The sequence below is a fragment of the Grammomys surdaster genome, unplaced genomic scaffold (assembly GCF_004785775.1).
Source record: "Grammomys surdaster isolate TR1022 unplaced genomic scaffold, NIH_TR_1.0 125156, whole genome shotgun sequence".
Taxonomy (NCBI): Eukaryota; Metazoa; Chordata; class Mammalia; order Rodentia; family Muridae; genus Grammomys; species Grammomys surdaster.
In genome coordinates, this window is record NW_021620050.1 from 501,284 (window position 1) to 518,529 (window position 17,246).

Below are 17,246 nucleotides of genomic sequence, written 5' to 3' on the forward strand. Positions count from 1 at the left end.
CAATTTGGTTTGGTAGTGACATTCCAGAAAAAAATATATGCTACTAAAAGTATAATGCTATTAGTCTGGTACAGGATTGCAGTATCAAGTTTAAGATGAAAAGGCTCAAAATTATCCAAACAAAGCAGACTCCAAAGAAAAATATACTATTCCAAAAACGATCTCAAGCTGTCCCCCAACTGAATGACTTCTACAGTAAATGTGAGCAAAATCCCAGTGAGTGCTAATCTGTGACCGCCACACAGGGAGCAGGAAAGGTAAGAGTGACGCCATAGCTGAGAGTGAGATTCCAAACCCAAATGACCTTTTCAACAGCACAAACGATCAGAAAAGAAAAAAAGAGAAATACACACATGCATACATATACACATGCACAGAGAGAGAGAGAGAGAGAGAGAGAGAGAGAGAGAGAGAGAGAGACAGAGAGAGACAGAGAGAGACAGAGAGAGAGAGAGAGAGAGAAAATGGCAAGTTAAATAAATCATCTGGGAAAGGGAAATTTTTGGTTTCCCCCCAGATGTAAGGTAAACAAAGACTCTAGAAAATTCCATTTAATAGGCATCCAGGAGGACCACAGTGGCGTACAATGAAAAAAGGACTGAAAGTTACTTGTTCAAATGAACATGTCTTTACAGGGTGCCAATGAGGTGCCAAGGCACTATGCCAAGTACAGGGTAGAGATGTGGGCACTGGAACAGATACGTGGAAAGGCACAATTCTTTCCCTGGAGCACACACCAACAGTAAGTGCTTGAAGATGTGTTTCTGTGTACATAAGTCCATCTGCACATGAGACAGAAGCAGTATAGACGGTATATAAAGCACTGCAGGGACCTGAGACCTTAAAGAAATTCTAGTCCCAACTCTGTAACCAGCCCCGTGATCAGTGACAAAGTCCATGAGAAAGTGGACGGACTACCAAAGCATGGGCTCCCCTGCAAGGTCACCAAATCAATTAATAACAGGGCTGGAGTGGACTTCTGGTCTTCTGGCTCCCAGCTTAGTGGTCTGTCCCAAATACTACACGTACAGTGGACTGGTGCAGAGGGAAAATGCCAGACGGGGTCTTTCTTGATTTCAAGACGTGTTTGGAAAGCAAGAGAAGACAGGAGCAGGAGAACCCAGAAAGTTCAGGAGGGGAGGGGACAGATCAATGAGACATCTGGACAGACATCAAGAAAGAAAAGAGTTAGATATGGACTGTAAATACAGCACAAGAATTCATTCCCATCCAAATCACGCCTTAGAAGGTATACACACACACACACAAACACACACACACACACAAACACACGCACACACACATACAAATCTGGAAAAATTTATAAAGAATCCAAAACTTGTATGTATGTATGTATGTATGTATGTATGTATGTATGTATTTGAAGAAGAATCCGTGAAAGAGGGGGAGAGGTTGTGATGTCACTCACACATGAATCCTTTTTAGAAGCAGTTATACACAAGAAGGGACCAAACAGTCTACAGCTTTCATGTTAGCAATTTCTGAATTCCTTGAGTCTGAAGGGTTAACTGCTGGAATGGCTGGTTAAAGCTGGGTTCAATGTGGAAAGCATTAAAATCTAAAAGGCAAGATCTCATATACCTCTTGAAGGCAGATAAAGTGGAATTAATCTATGATTGTTGCACCCAATCACTTTGTCAGAATCTTTTGTAAGTCTTTTTTTTTAAATAACAGATTCTCCAGCCTCCTGTGTCAGAACACCGGGGTGCTGAGTGCAGGACCCAAGGCAGTGGGTCTGCTGCATGCAGGACACAAAGCTCTCTTCCAACACAATGGAAGGGGCAGGGAGGATGGGCACCAGGGATGGAAGAGTGGGAACTAGATCAATGCAAATTTTGTGGGCAAAATAAAATTTCTGTGGGTGTGATATTTTTAAAATGTATTGTAAGATTTCTCTCAAGCATGCAAGCATATCCCACTGCACTTAGACATTCTTTAAAGGTCCTGAAATCAGTGACAGCCCCAGTGATCCAAGGCTGCCCCTCTGGGCAACACAAATCCACAGAGGAGGCAGAAAAGAGATGCCAACAAAATACCAGTACATATTTTTCAAACAACATAAAACAAGAGATTCTGCAACCAATCGCTCCCCTCCCCCCTCCAAGAAAGAAAAACGGGAAATAGTTATAGGGTGAATTTCACCTCCACCCTAAAGGAAAAAATTTGCTCTTTCATGGTAGGAATTCAACTAAGAAAGTGTCTAGGTGACAGTAAAACCAGGAGTCACTCCCACTGCAGAGCTACAGGAAAACCAGAAGTAAGGGGTGGTCCAGAGAGCTGTTGAGAAGCTCACATAGATGGGTTGACAGCTCTTTGCCTTAGGAACCAGTGATGTTCAAATTAACAACTGGCTACAAGCCAAACATGGGAACACACAAAAGTTAGGGAGGGAGAGTTATAATTGGTACCTTGGCAAATACACCATAATAGATTAGGAAGCTTCCCTGCTAGACCCTGGGAAGATTTAAGATTTGCAACAACAACGAGCTCTTTAATCTCTTTCATGAGAATAGTTTAGGATCTAAAGAACACCTGTCCAAAACCCAAAATACCTAAATTTGAGCCAGCTGGACTAACACTCAATCTGACTGACACACTGACACTGACACACACTGACACACACTGACACACACACACACACACACAGAGAGAGAGAGAGAGAGCAGAAGTAGGGGCATCAGTTCAATGCATGGGGATTCAACACGAAGGAAACCCCATGTACCAGCCTCATCCCATTTCTATTGCCTGTGACTTGTGAGTCACTTTACAGCCCTATGTATTAGTCCCCAAAGTACTCAAGAAAAAAAAGTTATGCTTTTAATCCTCTTTCATAAGGGAAAAGACACAGATCATGATGACTAAAGTTATTTACTATGTAAAACAAGTCATGGGGGGACCAAGCACTGTAATCCTCAGAAAAAAAATCACACTAATTATACACCTCTTTACCCCAAATCTACACTTAGGGGACTAACAGCTTCACTCAAAGAAAAAGGGCAAGGCAAAAATGCCATCGTTGAGGTTTTGGGAAGTTTCAGAAACCCTTCATCCTTGAACAGCCTCCTGGTCCACTTCTGAAAACCTGCGGATCCAGCAACGTAAGACATTCGAACTTTCCAAACAGGATCTGGTTGGTGCTGAACCACCCAGCACTGTTTGCAGGTGATAAATAACTGAGTCCCTCCTCAAAGCATCTGCGATTGGCCTGTCAGCTGCCTCTTACAATGAACAAAGACCGTATTTTTCTGAAACTCATCCTTTCTCTGAAAAAAATGTCCTAGGGTCTTTCTGGTAAAAGTTCTTGAGTAAAGGAGGACCCTACTAGTTCAACAAACATGTACAAGACATACCCCCACTGGAAGCACAGACTTCATTCAGAAAGACCAAACCGCTGTCTCTGCCCTGAAACAACTTTTCTGAACATCATTTAAGCGCTATGGGTTTAATATACATTCTTTTAATTAATCCTATTAGCTGGGTAATTTCATCCCCATTTTATTGGTGAGTTAATACAGCAGATTTGAATCCGGGATTACAAAACTGGGCTCCAAAGCCTAAGTTCTTTCCATACAGCATTCCAAAGAAACGTAAAATCTAAAGATGTGGGTGGAGTGGGTAAAGTATGATTCGATTTCCTTTCCTGGCTCCCACCGTTTTAGTGAGGGGGTACGGAATATCCCACCATAACGAGCCTTTCTAAGCAAGCACTTCGGATCAACCAACGTCTCCACTTTTCCTCGCCTGCCCCTGCTCCTGCCCCACCCCCAACGGTGCCAAAAGAGCAGCAAGCTGCTGCCAGGTTGGAGGAGTTGGGGATCGTCACACCACATTCCTGGGGCTGGACGCACACTGGAACCGCAGCACAGCTCCGCGCCTCGGAAAGAATAACAGCAGTTGAGATTTTCAATCATGTGGCTCAGCACGCTGCCACACCAGTTCCCCCACTGCTGCCTCCACCTCTCCAAGACCTAAGCCCCACGCCCAACTCCTCCTCCGGACAGACCGACCGATCCGGGTGTCAAAAGCTGGGATCGCCGCAAGCCCCCGCCGCCCTCCCGACCACACTCTCACTTCGGCCCGCGAGCTGCCCGCCCGGGACCCCGCTAACGCGGAACCCGAGACGCTACGTGTTGCCAAGACTCGAGGCCCGGACGAGGCAGTTTGGAAGGCGCAGCCTCCGGAGCGCAGAGGCAGAGGGATGGTCTCCCGGTCGCCCGGTACTCACCGTGCGCGGGGCCCGCGCCGCACAGCCAGAACCACAGCAGCGCCCGCAGCGCGGCTGAAGGCAGAGCGGGCATCTTCGCGGCCGCAGCCAGAGCAGATCCGCATGGGGAGCGGGTCCCGACCAGGAGCCCGGCTCTCGCGTGCTCTACCCTGCCCCCGCGGCTCGCAGAGTCCTGGAGCTCCCGCTGCGCCGCCCCTGCACTCCGCGCAGCCAGGCCGCCGCCCGAAGTTTGGCTGAAAGTTTCTGGCTGCGCCTCGCGGCTGGGCCGCCCGCGTGTCCTTCCGCCTCGGCCTCCTCCCACCGCGAGGCTCCGCCCCCGTCGCCGCCGCGCGCCCAGGGGTTTCCCGCAGAAAGAAGCGCCGGCCCGCTGCCCGCGGAGGGATCTGAGCGAGCAGCACACGGTATTCGGCCCACCCGGCCGCCTGGCCCGCCCGGCTGAGCTCAGAGAGGCGGCGGCTGAAGCGCCCAACATCAAACGCAGGGTTTGCCCGGGTCCTGAACTTATAGAGAGAGGCAGACCTCATGCTCCACACACCCACACACTCCTTGGCTTGTTAGAGGAATGAAGGAAAGCAGAAACGGGGCTGTCAACGGAAGGCAGGGGGCAAAGGCGCCAAAGTCCTCTTAAGAGGACATTCCTTAAGATGCTCTGGGCATTTCGTTCGTTCATCCATCCATTCAGCCACCCATCTTTGGTTCTTTTAGTGAACTTCGTGTAGTTAGGTGCTTGGGGCACTGGAATCATCCACTCTAGGGTCTAGAAGAATTTAGGGGAGGCTTTGAAGGGACAGGTATAGTGACAGCAGGAGCCTGAAACTCTAGTCAAAGGTAGAAAATGGTAAGAAGAACCAGGAATACTCTTTATAACCTATTAATAGCTGCGAGTTAAGAGTAACTTAAATGCCCCACCCTTGGGGACTAGATGAATAACGCATAATTATAAGTGAAGTGCAATACAACTGAAAATACCATCTTCATATGCGTCAACTCTAAAACCAAAACGATGATGAAAACACAAATTTCAGAGCGAGACTCTAAGAATACCATTTACATATAAATGTTTCTAAACAACACTAAACATCTTATGGATGTTTGTGTATATAGTTTTTAAATGACAGATAAGGCTAATACCCTAAGAGTAGTTATTTCCAAAGTGAAAGAATGGAGAGTGTGATCTAGCCTGGGTATAAATGCGTTTGTAGAATGAAATTGGCACCTACAAGGAATTACATGAACCACACAAGATTGTTTGTATTTCTGTCTTAACTACACTGGGAAGTCTTTACAGCCAAGGACCATGGACCTCACCACCAGTGCCTATCACATAGTAGATGGTAACCTAGAATGCAGAATACCACTCAGCAAGTACAAATGGGTGTAAACATTAAAACTGCATTTTAACAAGTGCTATAGGGGCTGGGGAAATGGCTCAGTGGGTAAGAGTGCCTGCTGTGCAAGCACAAGGACCTGAGGTCAAATCCCCAACACTCACATTAAAAGCCAGGTTTGACTACGCACATGCCTGAAACAGCTGTAGGGGGTGGCGTTAAATGAATCTCTGGGGCTAACTAGCTGGCAGCCCAATTCCAGGTTCAATAAGAAACACCCCCCTTCTCAAGGGAAAAAGGTAGAGAGTGATAGAACAGGACATCGATGTCCTCTGACCTCCACACACGTGCATATATACATATGTAGCATATATCACACACATATACTATATACTATATATCATATGTCACACACATATAATACACCATACAAACATACAGCATATAACACACATATACCTTATACCAAATACATATAATAATACACCATACAATATGCTACATACATATACACATATACAGATAAGCAAGTACTTACTATTACTGCAAACGGTCACATTAGGATCCTAGGAAGCTCTTTTCAAAAACAGCATAATTGAGGACTAGAGAGATAGCTCAGTGGTTAAGAGCACTCGCTGCTCTTGTAAAGAACCTGGGTTCAATTCCCAGTACCCATATCTCACATGGTACTTCACGACTGTCTGCAGCTCCATTTCTAATGGATCTAATTCCCTCTCCTGGGCTCCACAGGCACCAGGCATGCACATGATGTACAGAGATACATGCAGGCAAAGCTCCCATACACATTAAATAAAACCAAATTTAAATTTAAAAATAGCATAGTTAGTAAAAATCACTATGCAGTTTCTGCTTGAGCTATGTGTTTAAGAAAAGTAATAACATTAACTTCTATTTGTTCACCCATGATTTTACCAGTCTAATCATCCACTCTGCTCACTTAAGAGGGTAAATCATGAATTGCTGATACGAATTTTAAATTGACCTTCAAAGATCAGATTTCTCACAACCAACATGTATACAAAAGACAGTAAAGATGCTCATCCCTGAAGGGCAGCTCCAGAATCGACTGTAGATGTGTTCCTCAAGGTGACAGCTTTAAAGACAGTAACTTTCAGGGCTGGGGAAAACAGTGCAGTGGGTTTAACCTGAGATTGCTCTCCCCTGCCTTAAAAGGCAGAGAGGGTTGGGGGGAAATGGCTTAGTGGTTAAGAGTCTGTTCTTCCAGAGGACCAGAGTTTAGTTCCCAGCACCCATGTCAAGTGGCCCATGACCTCGTATAATTCCAGTTCCAGGAGATCTAATAGTTCTGACTTCATGGGCACCCACAAATATGTGCACAATCCCCACCATACACACACATACACACACACTAAATCTTGCTTCCCCCCCCCCAAAAAAAAAGCCAAGCATAGTAGTGTGTGCTTCTAATCCTGGCATTAGGGAAACAGAGACTAGATGGTCCTTGGAGCTTGTTGACAACCAATCTCACATAACTGATGAGCTGTGGGCCAATAAGAGAGCTTGTCTCAAAAGAGGTGATGGCATTCCTGATAATAATACCCAAGTTTAACTTTTTTTATTTACACAGATACATGTGTACCCATCTGTGTTGTGTGTATGCGTGTGTATGTGTGTGTGCATGCACACATTAAAGAATACAAAGTATTACATGATGTGTAACTTCTGTTGAATTGTTGGATGTTAAACTCATTGCAGGTGTATTCTATAAGCACTAGGTAAATAATGTAGAAATATAAATGAAGGAAGGAGTTAGAAGGGACACATGCAAAGCATTATAATCCAGTCAAGAGTATTATGGGTTCAGCCTGGAATTAGTCAGGGAATGTAAAGTGAATTACATATTCTAGCTAGCCTGTATAAAAAACACAAAATCCTGGTATTTTATTTACAAGCTGTAATCCTAGATCAGGCAAGTTTTGGGCTATTGTAATTTATGTTCCAGCCACATGTCCCTTGTCACTTGCTGTTTTATTCTCACCTGGGTTATTCTCAGGGTCCATTTCTTCTGGCCTTGTGTTCATGATCCATCCAGCCTTGGGGTGACCTTCTCCTCCCTCCCTCTTGTCCGTTTTCTTTCCCCCGGTCTTTCCTGAAACCTCTCACTGGATCATCAAGTCCCACCTTTCTCTCTGTGTCTGCCCAATCACAGGCTGTAGCCTTTTATTAACCAATTAACTTGAAATTGGGGAGCAAGGTTTAAAAAGCAAAGGCTGGTATATGTGAGAATTCTCCTGTTTGGGGGCAGATCTTGGGGTATAGAATATAGTATTTGTATACACAGCACCAGACCAACTACCATCAAAGGAAATCTTCAGGAAAGGGGCCAATAAGTAAACTAAGAATCAGAGGATCAGTGATCAATCAGATGAACTAGTCAGGTGAGCAGGGACGTCACACATTTAGAGGCTTACATGTGCCACAGGGACAGGGCAGTGTCTGTGAAAGCAGATAATCAAAAAGATCAGCATTTGCCCATGAACTAGGGAGACAGCAGCCTAAACAAGAGCTGTAGGAGTACTGGACAGATGGGCGTGGCTTCTGGGATTAGCAACTGCTTAGAAGAGAGAGCAATAGTAATATCAAGGAATCAGCAGTGGCCTCAATACCTTGGGCAGGAAGACACCGTTCCCAGATAAAGGCTAGCAAAAGGACGAGAAAGGCAGTTCGATAGAGGAGATAAGTAGGCAAGAAATCAGCTCCAAGGGGAAACTGTGTTCAGGACTTGCAGCAGTTGTCTGCCTTTTAGGAGAGCTAGGTGTAGCCTGGCTGATTCACAAGTGTGCCCTTGCACCCTTGCAGTTGCTCTCTTCCCTGGGTGAAGCCTCAATGTCACTGTCTGCCTCTGTTTTCCTGCTGCCAGGGTGGCTTGCAGTAGCATCTCAAAAGGCAAAGCTGAGCCCCAGATATACCGAGCATTGTAACTAGACTGGGGCTCACTCTTCTCCAAAGGACACAGCTCCTCATTAAAGTGAAGCCTCCTTCTAAGCCAGATTGGCAGGGACACACTGGGGACGTCCTATAACCAGTCAGAGCAGCTGCAAATCCTTGGTGATCCACAGCTTCACTGGTGCAAAGAAAAATGGGATCTCACAGACCTTCATCTGAAAACACTCTGCCTTCGAACCCTGCCACAGTTCACACTCCATTAGTACAGAAATATGAAGAAGGGCTACCAATGGCTTTGATTGTACTCAAAACTTAAAATATGCAGATATGTCCTTTCTAATTAAAACCCACACATAAAATTTCCTTCAAGAGTAAGAACAGAAGCAAGTGCTTGCCTGCTATCCAGTCTGTCCTCTCAGAACCAGTAGGTCATAAACTGCTCAAGGGCTCCCCTGGAACAGACAGTGACAGACAGTTGTGACTATCTCATTTATCTATTTTGTCCTGGCTTCTAGGACATTTATATACAGAAGCACTCGATAACATATGATAGGGAGGGGTTGTTGTGTTTTGACCAGTTTTGGTTTATTCAGGTTTGGTTTGAGTTTTTCTTCTGAGACAGGATAGCCGTAAACATGCTATGTCAAGAATGACTTGGAACTTCTGATCCTCCTGCCTCCCTCTACCTATCAAGTGCTGGGATTACAAATGCATTACCACAGCCAGCTAAGCACATGCCTTTTCTCTTCTCCAGAAGCCATTGACCCCATGTGTATGTTTGTGTGTGTGTTTTGTATATGAGGTGTGTGTGTGTGTGTGTGTGTGTGTGTGTTTGTGTATGAGCATGTGTGTGTGTGTGTTTCTATATGAGCGTGTGTGTGTGTGTGTGTGTGTGTGTGTGAGAGAGAGAGAGAGAGAGAGAGAGAGAGAGAGAGAGAGAGAGGGAGAGAGAGATAAATGAGTATGTTGGAAGCGAAACAAGTTGGGGAGCAGGTATGAGACTGTATCTTGGAGCATCCCAGGCAGAGTCAGTCAGATACTATACATCCTGAAGTAGAGCCTCAGTAGGGACCAGACCCGAGCTGACCTACGTTACATATCTCACCATCTATCACAGGAATCTAAAGATGAGGGACGAGATGTTAGTGGAAGCAGAAATTACAAGTGAGATTTCTTTTAATAATGCCTTCTATTTAGAAAGTGCTTTATATTTACCCCAAGCACTTTAAGGTGTATTATCTCTCTCGATCCTCAAAGCAGCCGTGGGAAACAAACAGACCAGCCATTACCATCAGCATTTCAGAGATGAAAAGAAAAGTTGAAGATAAAGTGTCTTGTCCAAGGCTAAGTAAGTAATTAATGCCAGAGCTAAGGCGAAATCCCTTGGTTTTGACTACGTATTCAGATTTATTGCATAGGGCACAACAGGACAGGTATTTTTTGAGGTGCTTCTCAGTGCAGGGACCTACAGGCACTGGGCACCTGCCTCTTGCCACCCACTGCAGGCTGACCCACTGCAACCGAGAAACTTAAACAAGTAAGTCAACTCTTGTATTTATTTTAAAGCCATTTTGAGAGCTGACACTCTGCAGAGCACGGCCTTGACTCTGGGGCAATACAAATATAAATAAGCCCCAGGCCCCTCTCCTCTATGGAGGTCACAGACTCATACCACAGCTACTACGGTGATAAGGTGTTGGGCCCTTAGAACATACTCAGCACTGAGATTAATTTCAAGACCAGCTGCATGTTCAAGTCCTCATCCTGAACAACAAGGTGGCCAGCATAAGTAATTGAAAACAATTTGAAGACAGGAGCCATCTCTAATTTATTTCTTCTTCAGGTTTGTAGCCCCACAGAAATGGATTTTGGGTTTCCTCTCCAACAAAGCTCTCAGTAAAGATCCCCATTTCCAGGCCTATAACCCCAGCATTTAGGAGGCCGAGGCAAGAAAGCCCAAGGTTCAAAGTAAGTTCAATTTTGGCACATACTATGAGGCAAAAACTTGTCTTAAAAACAAACATCAAAAGGAAACAAAAGCAAAACACTCCACATTCAAAATAGTCTGCATAGTTCAGCCAAACAGATGACAGGAGGCAAGAGTTGACCTCAAGATTCAAATTAGCTGTCAGTCAATACACTGATCAGACCCTGCTCTGAATATAAACCTAACTGTCCTGCTTTAATGAAACATGTAAATATTAAAAGCCACTATAATTTTGGTGTCTTGGTATATTCTTTTCCTTTTTACAACTGTACTATCTCAGTCAATATTAAAAGAAATGTGAAGATGTCTTTAGGAGGGCCTCTCCCTCATAGTCATGTGCTACATGACAAACAAATGTCCCCTTTAAAACTTAACTAGGAATCTTGTGCTGCTCAAGACGTGAGGAGAACAAATATGTTAGCCATAACATATGAAAGGTTGCCAGAGCATCATGTGACTTTAAAAACATGTTAGCATAAGAATGTTTGCCCGAGTACCACTTAACCTTAAAAACTTCTCTTACATATTTTATACTAAGAAATAATACACTTCACTTCCTAAGTGGGTACACATACTTCATAAATATAAAATAGGAATGTACAGAAACAGCTGACCCAGGTTTACCAAGACAGCTCCCCTACTCAAGAGCATCACAAACCCACAATTGTGTAATTATCAACCCACTATATCATTGGATAAGTCTCAGTGCTTTAGTCACTGAAATGGTTATGCAACTCCAGATATTTATGAAATGTTCACAGAGAGATTCCATCGTCTCTACCCACATCCTTCCATTTTTACCTTCATGTGTAGCCCAGCCACTCTTGAGCACAGAGGTCCAAGCTCTCAGACAGCTTTCCTCCTCTACAGTGGACCATCATTGTTCCATACATGTGCAGATCCATGTCTGCATCTTCAGAAGTAAGGAGGGACATTTTCTTATTATGCAGAATTCCAAAGTGATTAATGAAATAGGAGAGCAGAGGCACCAGAAGTAATGAATCCCTGTTTATAAAAAATGAGCATTTGAAATCTCCTTCTGAGTGAGTAATTCATCAGGGGATAATTATTGGCTGGCAACAGGTATTTATAATGGAACCGAACACAGCCTTAACGATGGAGGTACCTCCGAAAGCACCCTAATTAAAAAGGGAAAGAGTAATTTTATGGGAAAGTACAAATCATTGGTGTGTACGTTTGCTAATGTATGCAAAGAGACACGGGTGGTAATTGCTAGACCCAGATGGGTATGTGCTTCTGGAGATGATGGGCTTACAAACGTGCAAGTGGAATGTCTAGTACAACCATGGGCACCCCAGTATTTTTGGCAAAGGTGGAGAGAGTTAGACTTTGGCAGGTGAGTGGTGTTTTGCACTCAAATATCCTGGATATTGGCTTGGTTCTGCTTTTAATCACTTTGATCTCATGACGACACTGAGCTGTGACTTGTTCTGGTCTGGCCGTGTGTCCTTCACATCTGTGTCTTTATTTCTCATAACAGCTACTGGGGGTTGAAGCAGAAATCAAAAAACAAATGGTGCCAAGACAGAGAATGTTTCTCACACTGATACCTATGTCTGAGTCTAAGAAGGCACAACCAGAGGGCAGAAAAGCTCTGAGGAAGGGCCATGCCTCTGTGTAAGACAGAGTTACCTGAAGTGAACTCTATCCTACCTTTGTTCTGATGACTGTCACTGTCATTTTTGACACTTACTGAAAAAAAATCTTTGAGAAAATAGACATTCTTACCATATTTTATTAATTCATTTATTTAGTTGTGTGTGTGTGTGTGTGCATGTATATATGTGTGTGTATCTGCTGAAGTCAGAGTGCAATCTTCAAAAGTCCCTGTGGGTCCCAGGAATTGAACTCAGGTCTTCAGACTTGAGGTTGTTGGCAGCAACAACCTTTACCCACAGAACCACCCTCCTGCTGGAGAATAGGCATCATTAAAAGGAAGAGAAGAAATAGTAGGGTAGACATGCTGTACTCAGGCAAACCCCAAGTACTTACATTTGCATTAGGAAAACAGCTTTTCAGTATCAAAAAAAAAAAAAAGGGCAACCCTGAAGAAGATAGAATTGTTCCTTAGTCATCTACCCTCTTTGGGTTTGGGGGAGAAAAGGGAAGTAAGAAAAGTTGAAGAAAAGAAACACAGAACGCACGAACAGGAAGGTGAAAGGCTGTTCTGGGGCAACGTGCACCTGCTCAGATGCGGGGAAGTAGCATGAACAGGAGCAAAAGAAGAACCAACATGGAGTTCCCCTTGAACATCCCCATTCTCCTCCCAAAGGGGACCACGGCAATGTCCCAGCAGTGAGAGAGGCTGGCCTCTGGCCACCTCTCTAAATTCAAAGTATCTGAAGTCCAAATTGATGTACACACACACACACACACACACTGTGAACCTTCATAGATTTTAGCATTAACGACATTAATGGCACAGGCAGCCAGTGATGATGCAGTAGCTATCACTTGTTGAGTGTTTCTAAGTACTGTTGTCATGTATAACTCTGCAACCTTAGCTGACAAGTACGTATTGTTCTCACTTCACAGAGAAGTAATCAAAGATCCTCGGGCTTCTACGTGACACAGAGGCCGCAAGTCTCTGCCTTAGAAAGCCAAAGCCACCTGTGTTAGTCTTTGTTCTATTGCATCATGAGCACAGCAACTCACCCTAAAACACCCCCCCCCCCCGATCAGAGGACCCATTTGAGCACTAAGAATGTTGTCTTCCACTTATTTAAAGTCAGGTCTCCTAATGGCATGAGACCACAGACCTCTGTGCGCCACTAAAGCAGAGCAGCTACATTTCTGTTCATCTGCCTCAGATGCTAAAGCAAGACTTGGCCACCTTCCCTACTGTGCCTGCCACGGGGAAGCCCAGACTTCAGTGATTGGTTATATGCTACAACTTTTCATTTTAAAGTAGTCTCTTCTAATATTCTCTACCTAAAAGGAGATAAATCCAATAAAGAATCAATTCTATTTTCTACCATGACAAATTATAAAGATATTGTTTTTCATAGGCGCCCTGCGTGTGGGCAGGGGAGGTACGTTTGAGTGTTTGCGCATCCATCAGAATGATGCCAAGTGTAGTCAGACTTTGGCTACTTCATGGGTTCTCCTTCCATCCTTCTCCAACCCCCTTTTCTTCCATCTTTTCGACCCCCTAACACTAGATAAGAGAGAAAAAGGATAGAGGGAAAAAGGGTGATGTTATCAATAGACTCCTTCCTGCTGATTAGGGGTGTTGAGTTCCTTGGAGGCAAATTTGATCTTCACCATCAGGAGATCTAATTTCTTCTTGTTTCTTCTTTGTGCACAATTACCTAACAAACCATGACCAACGGCAACCAACCCACTACCAAAAACCTACCCTGTCTCTTGAGGTCCTAGCACTTATATACCCCGTGAAAAGTTCCCATAATTCCAAATGTCACACAATTGCAGAAACTGTCTGCTGCTGGCAAAACTCACACCCTTGCATGACACAAATCATAGTCAGCTGCTGTGGACAATCTGAAGCAGCCCCATATCCCACACCTGGGATTAAAACAAAAACATATTCTTATAATGTTTCTGTGTGTTTTAAAGAAACCAAAATTCTCACTACAGTCAAGTATATTCTTCCTTGGTTCACTCCCCACCTTACTTTTTGAAACAGTCTCTCTCTGAACCCAGAGCTTTCTGACTCAGGTAGACTAGCTGGTCAGAAGTGCTAAGATTCCCCCTACTAGCACTGGATAATAGGCAAGCACAACCACTCCACACAGCTCTTCACATGGGGCACTGGAGATTCAAACCCAGACATGCATGCTTGTACACAGTACTTTATCAACTGAGTCACCTCCGCAGCCCACTCGTGTGCATTTCTATGGAGGGGTAATCCAGACGCGTTCCTAGCCTTTATCTTGCCACCTCGGTAAACCCATAGATTCTGTTTGCCTTTGTGGCTACATAAATGTCATATGCAACATTGTTACTGTCTACAAAATACTCCTGCTTTAGTTGATACATGAATATCAAATACTTTCTTTGTGGTTTGGGATCAGTGTTCAAAAGTACTCTACCTTACTGAAGGGTCAACCCCTGGAGACAGTGCCTGCCCTCTGCTTTCATTGCCAAGGTCAATAGGATGAGGCAGTGGGTCCTTCCTCACCTCAAATTAGTGAGAAAAGATAAGAATGCCCTGCTGCCCTCTTCCTAGTGCAGTCTCTGCCCCCTCTACAGGGTAGTTGGGCCTTACCATGCTGCCCTTTCCTTCTTTCTGTTCCTTGTCCCTTCCCAGCAAAAGGCTTCACTTCCTACTTGATCAAAGACATGTCCCAGTGCAACCATCACCTCCTCTGTAGTCTTCTGTAGCCCTCACATCTGTGCTAGCCAGCCATCTAAGGACTTCCCAGCCTCCCCCGCCCCATTTCCCCTCAGCCTTGAACTACACTCAACCCAACCCTCTATTTATTTATTTATTTATTTATTTATTTATTTATTTAGATTTTTCAAGACTGGTTTTCTCAAGACTGGTTTTCTCAGTGTAACAGCCCTGGCTGTCCTAGAACTCATTTTGTAGACCATACTGACCTTGAACTCACAGAGATCTGCCTGCCTGTGCCTAAGTGTGGGAATTAAAGGCATGAGACACCACCCCCTGACTCAACCCAACTTTCTTACAGGGGCAGTTTATTCCTTGATAATGCTCAACCCATGATAGTAGCAAGTATCTATCATGTAAAAGTAATTTTGAAATAGAGATGGACAAGGCAGTTTCTGTTCCTAAGAAGCTTCTAGTTACTTGGGAGGACAAGTAGTATATCAAAAACAGCTCAACAAAATTAAAAGAGGTGTCATATTGGAAATGTATACAAAAAAAGATTCAAAGGAACTTACATGGAGTCCTGTGGAGATAACATCAAACAACAATCTTGGTATTTACAAGTATACTGAGTTAGTGGGTACCCAATTAAAGAGGGAAAGGCTTGTTATGTGAATGTTTCCTTTAAAATTGAAATATTCTATTTTTCAGGGAAGCCCATTAAGGAGAAAGGTAAACGTAAAATAGTTTCAGGAAGTCCCTGAAACTGACTGGATTCACTAGGCCCCTCCCTAACATAGTAAACAATAAAAGTGTAGAGTCCATGTCTAATGTAGCAAAATCAAGTGGCAAAGATGACTCTCAGACCATCTGCCTGGAAGAAGCAGAAACCAGCCAAGCTGCCTAAATGAGGAGGTTTAGACCAACTGAGGCACCTGGAAAAGACACTGTCCAACCTGTTGAGCTGCCTGCAGGCTGTGCTGTGTGTGCCAGGTTACCAGCTTTTTGAGCTGTCTTGGTGATACAGCTGTCTTTGAGTCATTCATGTTCCTGTAAGTAACCCATCACCCATATTTCTGTAACCCCAATAAAACCCAGTGATTCTCCAAGTTTTACTTTAGCTGTATCTGCACTTTGGTTTGTTATAGGTTCTCTATGTGGGGTGAGTAGATATGTTTGTTGTGTCTCGTATGAGCAGATACCAAAGGCTTTGGTTTTAAGAACCAGGTCCTTCATAACGAGTGCAAAGGGAAGAGATACAGATTTGCTTAGACCAGTGGTTCTCAACCTCCAGTATACATCAGCATCCTCAGAAGGTGTATGAGAACATCAAGTCACAGTTCTTGGTGACCCAGATAATTTGCAGTTCATCTAGTTTGGGATGTGGTGGACAGCATGAGGGTTCCTGGTCTGGAGCCTTTTATTATCTCCATTCTGTTAAAATAGTTTGGATGAAGTTCCTTTTAGGTGTCATCAGACTTCCAACTGCCAAATGTAACAGACAGAGTCTCCATCCTTACCCCGTCTTGACCTGTTCACACCATTACCACTTAACAACACCACCAACCTCCCTGAACCTAGTAGTCCCCAGGTGCCAGTCTCACATTTGGTCAGTTTACTGAAACACTAATCCCACAAGACTTCCCAAAACACAAGTGTACTTTATGACTCCAAACTTTAAAATCCACAACTCTCCACTGGTTCATTCTTCAACACCATGGACTGGCATAGCAGTTCCTTGACTTCTGATCATACTCATTCCTTTCTTGCTGCTGACCTATAGCAAACAAAATGTATCCTGGTGCCATCACATTACCAGGAACTCCCAAGACAGGCTGTGGACTTAAATTCTCCTGACTCTCTATATACTTTCTTTACCCAGAATTCCTTTCTTCCTTCCTCTCGCTGCCTGTCATTCCACCACCTGTGGGATCCTGGCTAAGGCCTAGTCTAATCTCTTCTGAAGCCTTCCTTAGCCTCGTGGTTCCCCTCCTGAGCTTCTCCACAGCTGGCCTCAACATACTATATACCATCTAACAATAATACCAATATACTGGGTCTAGACTCTCTATTCCTATCATTGTTACTCTCATGGAAAACTTTCAATATTGGTCTGTTGAACAAATGCTAAGAAACTAGTGTATACCCAATACAGGATGATTTGAGTATGCACTTCCAGTTCACCCACTGGAACCTAGCAGTGGACATGCAAATGGGAAGAGGAGGCCATAAAGGGAAATTTGGCCGCAAGCAAGAGTCAGTCTGCCACCTCATAGACACTCAACTCCCTGACTGAAAGGTGAAGTCACAGCCTCTCATTTGCTTTGTATGACTCTCTCTTTCTTTGATGACACAGTGACTTGTCAGCTCTGTGGACTAAACAGTTGATTATGCATCTCTCTCTCTCTCTCTCTCTCTCTCTCTCTCTCTCTCTCTCTCTCT

General features: G+C 44.2%; 1 protein-coding gene across 2 annotated transcripts in view; it reads right to left on the reverse strand.

Moving 5' to 3' along the window:
- The window catches only part of Notch2 (notch receptor 2), a 162,870-nt gene that overhangs the window by 126,026 nt on the left and 19,598 nt on the right, over nucleotides 1–17,246 (reverse strand). Inside the window, exon 1 of one of the 2 annotated variants that reach the window (XM_028785177.1) lies at nucleotides 4,247–4,341. The exons of the other annotated variant lie outside the window; for it this stretch is intronic. Within the exon in view, the coding sequence (XP_028641010.1) occupies nucleotides 4,247–4,319 (73 nt within the window). The 5' untranslated portion in view covers nucleotides 4,320–4,341. Of the gene's footprint in view, nucleotides 1–4,246; nucleotides 4,342–17,246 lie in introns of those variants that run through there. 2 annotated transcript variants of the gene reach the window in all.